Source organism: Nansenia antarctica (assembly GCF_963989245.1).
Source record: "Nansenia antarctica genome assembly, chromosome: 18".
Classification (NCBI taxonomy): domain Eukaryota; kingdom Metazoa; phylum Chordata; class Actinopteri; order Argentiniformes; family Microstomatidae; genus Nansenia; species Nansenia antarctica.
The window spans coordinates 5,584,749-5,594,748 of NC_137691.1; the positions used below are offsets into that span (position 1 = coordinate 5,584,749).

Genomic DNA, 10,000 nt, shown 5'->3' on the forward strand with positions numbered 1-10,000 from the left:
CATCATCACCAAACCAACAGATCCACACTGCCAAGTGTTCTCCTCCCAACATGCCCACCCCACCCACCCACTCCCCCCCCCCCATCTCCCATAACAAGGGTCCTCTCTAAGACCTAGCACTCACTTACCTCTGCTGTCCCACGTATTAACACACACACACACACACACACACACACATGCAGGCACACAAACACACACACACACACACAAACACACAAAGATGGAGAGTAAAACCCTGCATGTGCGCTGAACCTACAGGGCCTTAGGAGGAAGTGGAACTTCTAGTCTTCTAGAGAAATTAGGAAAGAGAGAGAGAGAGGGAGACCACTGAGAGACAGAGAGAGAGAGAGAGAGAGAGAGAGAGAGAGAGAGAAAAAAGCACTAAATCTCACAGAGGCGGCAGACATTTAAAGGGCCATGAGAGATCACTGCGCCAACAATAAGACTGACTCGTTTGTTATTGTTTTCCAACCTTGTGTCATTTACAAAGAGGATGATGACGAGGAGACGCTCGCTCCACCTGAGAGGCAGCAGCTCGGCGTGGTGGACCCTAGGAGATGCACTCCACCACGTTCCCTAAGGGCTGTGCTAAGAGCTGTCCTAAGGACTGTCCTAAGGGCTGTCCTAAGGGCTGTCCTAGGGGCTGTGCTAAGGGCTGTCCTAAGAGCTGTCCTAAGGGCTGTGCTAAGTGCTGTGCTAAGGGCTGTTCTAAGGGCTGTCCTAAGGCCTGTCCTAAGGGCTGTCCTAAGGGCTGTGCTAAGGGCTGTCCTAAGGCCTGTCCTAAGGGCTGTCCTAAGGGCTGTGCTAAGGGCTGTCCTAAGAGCTGTCCTAAGGGCTGTCCTAAGGGCTGTCCTAGGGGCTGTGCTAAGGGCTGTCCTAAGGGCTGTCCTAAGGGCTGTCCTAAGGGCTGTGCTAAGGGCTGTCCTAAGAGCTGTGCTAAGTGCTAAGGGCTGTGCTAAGGACTGTCCTAAGGGCTGTTCTAAGGGCTGTGCTAAGAGCTGTCCTAAGGGCTGTGCTAAGGTCTGTGCTAAGGGCTGTCCTAAGGGCTGTCTGTCCTAAGGGCTGTTCTAAGGGCTGTCCTAAGGGCTGTGCTAAGGGCTGTCCTAAGAGCCGTGCTAAGAGCTGTGCTAAGGACTGTCCTAAGGCCTGTGCTAAGTGCTGTGCTAAGTGCTGTCCTAAGTGCTGTCCTAAGGGCTGTCCTAAGGGCTGTCCTAAGTGCTGTGCTAAGGGCTGTCCTAAGAGCTGTGCTAAGGGCTGTCTGTCCTAAGGGCTGTGCTAAGTGCTGTCCTAAGGGCTGTCCTAAGTGCTGTGCTAAGGGCTGTGCTAAGGGCTGTCCTAAGGCCTGTGCTAAGGGCTGTCCTAAGGGCTGTCCTAAGGGCTGTCCTAAGAGCTGTGCTAAGTGCTGTCCTAAGGGCTGTCCTAAGGGCTGTCCTAAGGGCTGTCCTAAGGGCTGTCCTAAGGGCTGTCCTAAGGGCTGTCTTAAGGTCTGTGCTAAGTGCTGTGCTAAGTGCTGTCCTAAGGGCTGTGCTAAGTGCTGTGCTAAGTGCTGTCCTAAGGGCTGTGCTAAGTGCTGTCCTAAGGGCTGTGCTAAGGGCTGTGCTAAGGGCTGTCCTAAGGACTGTCCTAGGGGCTGTGCTAAGGGCTGTGCTAAGGGCTGTCCTAAGGGCTGTCCTAAGTGCTGTCCTAAGGGCTGTCCTAAGGGCTGTCCTAAGAGCTGTGCTAAGGGCTGTGCTAAGGGCTGTCCTAAGGGCTGTCCTAAGGGCTGTCCTAAGGGCTGTCCTAAGAGCTGTCCTAAGGTCCGTCCTAAGTGCTGTCCTAAGGGCTGTCCTAAGGGCTGTCCTAAGGGCTGTCCTAAGGGCTGTCCTAAGAGCTGTCCTAAGGGCTGTGCTAAGGGCTGTCCTAAGTGCTGTCCTAAGGGCTGTGCTAAGGGCTGTCCTAAGGGCTGTTCTAAGGCCTGTCCTAAGAGCTGTCCTAAGAGCTGTCCTAAGGGCTGTCCTAAGGGCTGTGCTAAGGACTGTGCTAAGTGCTGTCCTGAGGGCTGTCCTAAGGGCTGTGCTAAGTGCTGTCCTGAGGGCTGTCCTAAGGGCTGTGCTAAGGGCTGTCCTAAGAGCTGTCCTAAGGGCTGTCCTAAGTGCTGTGCTAAGTGCTAAAGACGTGACGAAACGACAACTGCAACAACCAAACTCTAGGTGTGGAAATCAAACTGCCACAAAAATTGCCTTTGAGAATTCATATTTTTTTTTTTTTTTTTTTTGACATATCTCATTTTACCGTATCTGTTTTCTTATTGTATGATTTTCCCAAAAAACATGTACGCCTTTTCATATGTTATTATCCTATATTCATATGTATATTACAATGCGTTTTTTTTTTCCTTCTTCTCTTTTTATTGTTGTTTTTGTATATTCATGCTTCGGTCATTTTTGATGTCTGTTGAGCAATCTCAAACTGATCTTAGTTTATAGAACTGGCAACCCAACTCAACTCAACATAAGCCTAACTGGCAGTTCTCTACTGATCTCTAATCCTTCAACTCTGAGCCCTTATGAGTCCTGAGGGCATAAGACCAATCAAAACAAATTAATCTGTTTTAAAGCCTTTGACACACACACGCACACACACACACACGCACGCACACACACACACACACACACACACACGCACACACGCACACACACACACACACGCACACACGCACACACACACACACACACACACACACACACACACACACACTCTGTTTACATGTGTACATGCACAGTCAATTTTAATGCCAATTTTTTGACTCAGGGCGACTCTGTCAGGACCAAATCTCACCAGTTGGTAAAGCTAAAGAAAACAACACGGTTGTGTGTGTGGAAAAAGAATGACTCTCTCTATTCATCAACAAGCCATTCAACAAGGGATTCACATGTAACGGGAGGGCCCTCCCCCCTCCCCTCCTGACGGATCCCTTCTCCCGTTCTCTCAGTCGAGGAGTAGTCGCGGGGGCGTCAGGTATGTGTTGTGTGCAGAATCAAGAACATTTATGAGTCTTGAGAGGACTGCCAACAGGCCCCTGGCCAAGCCAAGGCTCAGGTGCGGCGGTCTTGAGAACAGCATTAGCCTGATCGACTTAAGCCATAATAAGAAGCTTAACTACAGAGGGACAACTATCCATCACTGATTAACCACATGACACCAAGATTAACTTTAGATCTAGTCAATTATGTTTGATGGAATAAAGAGGTCATACCGTTAGTAACATCCATGAACTTTTTTTTTTTACATTTCAACAGTGGAAAATCTCTTACTTAAAGAAGCAATATTGAAATTATATGCAAATTCACGAGAAGGAGAAAGCCATTTATGCTCTGTCTGTAACAGGAATGAGTGTGTGGGAGGTGAGTAGATGTACTTGTGTGTGTATGCACGTTTGTGCGTGCAAGGGTGTGAGAGAGAGTGCGTGTGCGTGTGCGTGTGTGTGTGTGTGTGTGTCGTGTGAGAGAGAGTGTGTGAGAGAGAGAGTATATTTCACATTATCTGTATTTTCAAAGTAAAGTTGGTGTTTTGTATGTTTACCATAATAGCACAGATGAGATTTTTGGAATTTATAGTGTCCATAGTTTTGTCGAAGAATATGGTTGATTCTTTAACTACAGTCATATTAGAACATTCCTCATTCCTGAAGTTCATCGTTTATGCAAAATCCAGGACGTTGTAAAAATAAATAACTGCTTTTTTTAATACCTGGTTGACGCTATTTCACTTTTTTCTATTTTCTCATATGTAATCACTCATGTTTTTTTGCCGGGTTTTGAGTTTATCCTTTTAGAATGATTACAATTAGTTCTCTGAAGCTGTTATACTCCAGACAAGACCAGTCCTTCTGTATAAACCCCACTCCACTAACCCCAAGCATTACTGTATGAGACCAGATCTCACTATGATAAAAGAACAGGTTAATTATGCTCATAACTCAAACCCCTATATATACTGTAGCAGACACTCCAATTGCATACCATGGGCACATTGGGTTGTATAATGTTGGCCTCTTAGCGACAGGCATGGCCAACACACACAGCGATGTGGACTTGTAAAAGTCTGCGGCTGTAAAGCATGGATATTATGCTGAGTGAAAATTTCAAGTGTGCGGTGACTGTGAGACCATTAGTTATTCCAGAGTGCGATTTATGCATTCAACAGTCACAGCACTGACCGGCCACTCCCTCCCAGCCAAACCCTCTTGGAGTCGGACGAGAATCAGTCACACACTTGTGTTAAACCTCAGCACCGTATTACACATAGCTGCTACAGAGATGAGATATCTGACAGCATTCATTCAAGACAGAAGCCATATTTTGTTGTGTGTGTGTGTGTGTGTGTGTGTGTGTGTGTGTGTGTGTGTGTGTGTGTGCGTGCGCGTGTGCGTGTGTTCGTGTGTCTGCTAATCTCACAATATTAGTCACATCAGCAGTATGTAGTACCGTGGTCAAAATAGAATATTCAATCATCTTCATTGGACTTGGGAGGTGTTTGAAATAGCAGTACTAATGAATAAAGGACATTGATTTATATACGCATGTGTTCATTGTTTCCTTATTATATATAGTCAATGTGTTATGTTTTAAGCTAAACTGATGTAGCAAAGAGCCAGGGTGCTTGTGCATTTAGCAAGCACTTAGCAAGCACGACCAAATTAGAATGAGATGATGTAGATTGTAGTTTGTGAATCCATTTATATTTTTCCTGTAGTGGTACAGACATAGTTAAAGATGGTAAAGTATATATTTTGGACAAAATACTTTTCAAAGACAACTCAAATTCAGTGGTGATCGTTCACTGGTGATGATATTGATATTATCACTGACACAGATTGGCCAAAGAATAACCAAATACTGCAGTGTTATTGTTCATGAAGTATCTCAATTTGGCCATGAATTTGAAATATGTGTGGATTTTTTCAGAGTTTGTATTTGCATAGATTTATACGGCTTTTACTATTATTGATGATAAGCTCTGTCTTTTTAATGCTTGAGGATTGTTGGGTATTGTATAAGATAATGAACTGTTATAAAGAATGTACTACTCTTTTCTTGAATTTTTAAATATTTTTTCCCCTTATTTGTTGGTGTTACTTTTCATAACCAATAGCCTATAACATGACTTGTTCAATTACGTTTGTAAAGAAAACGATAGGGTGCAAAAAATCATACATTTGAATTCAGGGATTTCATCAGCCTTAAAAGTGTGTTTGAACAAGAACACGAAATCCCCAGTTTGTTGTTTGTCTAGATCAATAAACCGGTATGTTGGTCGATGTGTTTTGATTCTGCTGTCACCTAGCAACTTCACCTCGCTTTATGTATTGTTGTTGTTATTGTTGTTGTCCCATTTATTTTTATTTTTACAAAACATAAACAAGGCTTTAGCTGTCACTAAGGCTGTTGTTTCTTCATGTACGTATAGATGTTGTTGTTTTTCTTTCCAGATTTTCTTCGTTTTTATAAAGAAACTTCTTCTGAATGAGGTGTGTGTGTTTAGTGTGTGTTTTGTCGTTGCGATTTAAAATCCAGTGCCATACAGTACGCTTTTCACCTGGTTTGTACACTGGAGGGCGATGTAGTCAATCTGGTAGTAAAGACAATTCACTGTTCTTTCTCCTGTTTGACCGATATATCTGCTGTCTTATCTATATGTCACCATACACACTCAGGACTATTCAAAAGTGTGGCCTGGGGCGGTCCAGTCGTCTATCGCCGCGGTCTAACAGTGCACACCTAATGTCCGCATGGGTTCGAATGCGGCCCATGCCCTGCTGACATGCCCTCTTCTCCTTACTTTCTTGTCTGTCTTCACTATATCTGTCCAATAAAATGAAAAATACGAGTGGGACTGCTCCCACTCAAAAAAAAAAAAGGAATATTCAAAGGTATATCACTTTGACATACCATAATTCATTTAGGTTGACACACCCTGCTCGTAATTCTCAGGTGCTTGTGTGGCTAGGCCTGGCAGGCAGGCAGGCAGGCAGGCAGACAGGCAGGCAGGCAGGCAGACAGGCAGGCAGGCAGGCAGACAGGCAGACAGACAGGCAGACAGGCAGGCAGGCAGGCAGGCAGGCAGGCAGGCAGACAGGCAGACAGGCAGGCAGGCAGAGAGAAGTTCTGGCGATACGCCCAGGTGTGTTTTCGCTCCCTTCCTGTTGCACCAGCGTGTTCGGGGCCTTTCATGCACCTTCAATTACCACTCAATGTAAAAAAAAGACACTTTTTTACCTTTCAAGTTTAGTTGATAGAGTAATTCCAGTCATCCATCATTCATCCATCCATCATCCTTCCTTAAACATGTCAGTAAAGCTACCTGTGTGCTATTCAGACTCTTCAGACTACACCTTAACTGTCCCTCCTAAGACGTCTTACCCCTCTACCCCCCTTTCTCTACTGTAAATAATTAAATTATTCTGTCATTATGACTGCAAATGGCCCCTGGCCCTAGCATAAATAACTTTTCCTTGCCATGACTGATTGATAGATGATTCCATTACTTAGACAAAATCTATTTGTTGTAAGCCGCTTTGGATAAATGCCCAAAGTGTAAATGGAAATGTAAAACGTATCGCTGTTGATACAGTTAGTTTAACAAACCCCCCTCGTTCTGGCGTTCTGAATGAAAGGTTTGCCACATAGTATAACCGACAAAACAGGGTTGACCTATTCCGCTACTTTATTTGCCTATTTGCTACTTTATTGACTTGGGCAACCCCTATTCGCCTGGTGTGTTGAATAACTTATAACCTCATGACTGGTAGCCTACCCAGTATCATAAATAAATATAGGTATACTAGACACTGTGCGATAGACCAAGCATGTTCATTTGCACTTGCTTTACTGAAACTACAGGGCAGTTGTTTTCACTGGCTTGCTTCCTGGCATGGCCCTCTGACCATACCTACCTGACCATACCTACCTCTAGCCAACCCCTGGGCTAGGCCATTACAGTCTGATCACCACACCTACCGCTAGAACAGCTAGCCAACCCCTGGGCTAGGCCATTATAGTCTGATCACCACACCTACCTCTAGAACAGCTAGCCAACCCCTGGGCTAGGCCATTACAGTCTGATCACCACACCCACCTCTAGGACAGCTAGACCAGCCCTGGGCTAGGCCGTTACAGTCTGATCACCACATCTACCTCTAGAACAGCTAGCCAACCCCTGGGCTAGGCTATTACAGTCTGATCACCACACCTACCTCTACGACAGCTAGCCAACCCCTGGGCTAGGCCATTACAGTCTGATCACCACACCTACCTCTAGAACAGCTATCCAACCCCTGGGCTAGGCCATTACAGTCTGACCACCACACCTACCTCTAGAACAGCTAGCCAACCCCTGGGCTAGGCCATTACAGTCTGACTTGGTATTCTGATAGCCGAGCTGTTGTCTGTATTATTTAAGGATACTGTAGGTCTCCCTGCCTGAAAGGATGCACACATAACTCTTTACACACACATGCACACATACACACACACATGCACGCACACACGCACACACACACACACACACACACACACACACACATACAGACACACACACACACACGCCCACTTACACGCACGCGCACACACACACCTCCCTTCATTGAGTGATGGATGCTTTTTGTCAGCACGGTCATTTTTAGTAATAGGGAGAGAGAAAGAATGCAGTAAAGTGGGATAGGACTGCTAATTAAATGATTGCTATAATTAACTTTCATTAAACAGAGATCGATAAAGCGGTGCAAGGATTAAAACAGGGTCCATACATTATACACTGTTTTACAAGGAAGCCTTTAACGACCTCGTATATTCGCCTGCGCCAAGGCAGGTTTCCATGGGAACGCGAGTCGGGGTGGGGGGATTTAAGGGGGCTGAGCAGTATATTTTATTCCCCTTTTTTATGTCTTTCTGTCTTCATTTATATTTGATCTGCCTTTCGGCTGCCTGGAGAGAGACTAGGGCCTCGGAGATAAAATATAAAAAAAACTGCAGGGGGGGGGGGGAGAGAAAGGTGGGGGAGACAGAGAGCCCTAACCCTGCTCCTACCCTTGGGTGCAGCAGGGAGGGTTTTGAGTGTGTGGGTGGTCAGATGCATCAGGAGATAAAGGCAAGCTGGGAAGATATATCATCAAGGGACCGAAGAGAGCCTACGTGTATATTAAGTCTATAGATTAAGAACGTAAAGGATTTTTTAGACGCGAGGGGATATGCAGAGAGGGACCAGTACTAGAGGGGGGTAGTGTTATTAAGGTGGTGGGGCACTGACTGTGTTTTACCTCAGTGCGACTCTACCAATTCCTCTGAGAAAGCTATAAAAGCGGCTACATTAAACCATTGATTTTATAATGAGCTCCTTTTCTCCTTCCCAGAGAAGGAGGTGGGGGGAGGAGGAGGCTGGGTAGAGAAGGTGGGATTTAGAGGGGACAGTTAGGGTACAGGTGTGTGCGTGTGCGTGTGTGTGTGTGTGCGTGTGTGTGTGTGTGTGAGTGTTTAGAATGAAGGGAGGCAAGAGGATGCAATGTGAATATCACTAAAAGAAGCACTGAGGAGAGAGAGCGAGAGAGAGGGAGAGACAGAGAGAGAGGGAGAGAGGGAGGTGGAGAGAGAGAGACAGAGAGAGGGAGAGAGAGATACAGAGAGAGAGAAAATTACATAGTGAGTAAGAGACAAAGAGACACAGAGAGAGGAGACACAGAGAGTAGAGACACAGAGACAGAGTAGACACAGAGAGTAGAGACACAGAGACAGAGGAGACACAGAGACAGAGGAGACACAGAGACAGAGTAGACACAGAGACAGAGTAGACACAGAGACAGAGTAGACACGGAGACAGAGGAGACACAGAGACAGAGTAGACACAGAGACAGAGTAGACACAGAGAGTAGAGGAGACACAGAGACAGAGGAGACACAGAGACACAGAGACACAGTAGACACAGAGACAGAGTAGACACAGAGACAGAGTAGACACACAGAGCAGAGTAGACAAGCCTTCTGTTCCATCCAGACGTCCCTCTGTGAGACACAGCGTCTCATCCACATCACAGTAGGCGAGCATCCATCGGTAAACAGAGATTGTTTTATTACATCAAGTCATCCTCACAGTGTGAAGCACTCTTTAAGACAACGTACGGATCGTATACAATAAGTCTACACATAAATAAACCACACGACCAATAGGAACCACCTGTTCGTTCTATCACTCTTGTACACACTTCGACAAACCTACAGTACACACACACACACACACACACACACACACACACACACACACATACCTTTACACTCCTCAATACGGCTCATAACACCTTGAAAAAAGCTAAATGTGCATTGTTATTGTCTACTAGACACCATGTGTTGCTTTAAACCACTTGTTTCAAACAAGTCTGCATCTGTTTTACAGTGCAGTCGTCCACCAAGTTCAAATGCTAAGCCAGCACAGCCCTGGAATAGACCACTATTCAATACAGTCATTGTAAATATTGGTATGGCAGTAATAATCATGGTATTACTGCATATAATTTAGTCACTTTTTCACAAAGAATATCTCAATCTAAATCTCTATCTAGTTTTACTTGTATTATAATCTATATGTTCAAACAAACTGTTAATACATAATGACACAAGTGTAAACTCTAAAGAATGTTATGTTTTTAAGCAAAATTGATAACATATCTATGCCACATTCATTGAATATAGGCACTATTACAATAAGGTAGCTAAATCTTATTTTTCTACATTTGTTTCAAAGGAAATAATCAATTCAATATGTAAAATACACACTATTATCACACATGATATGTAAGTAGGATTCATAAGCTTATGAATATTGCATCTCGATGGCTGTTGTGGCCTCGGTCCGACCTCTCAGTGTATTACCACAAGGGGGAGTCAGCGAGCTCACTGGAGAGAGAGGGAGAGAGAGAAGGGATAGGCATGGTAGATGTTAGTATTAGAACAAGAGAGACCATGAGCTGTGCA

The 10,000-nt window shown here is 45.0% G+C and overlaps 1 protein-coding gene across 1 annotated transcript in view; it reads right to left on the reverse strand.

Moving 5' to 3' along the window:
* Positions 1–1,247: 1,247 nt before the first annotated feature.
* The window catches only part of LOC308173506 (calcium-binding and coiled-coil domain-containing protein 1-like), a gene marked incomplete at both ends in the record, with an annotated part of 16,047 nt that continues 7,294 nt past the window's right edge, over positions 1,248–10,000 (reverse strand). The window contains one exon of the mRNA XM_080548536.1: positions 1,248–2,169. Coding sequence (XP_080404662.1) covers positions 1,248–2,169 — 922 coding nt within the window. The remainder of the gene's footprint in view (positions 2,170–10,000) is intronic.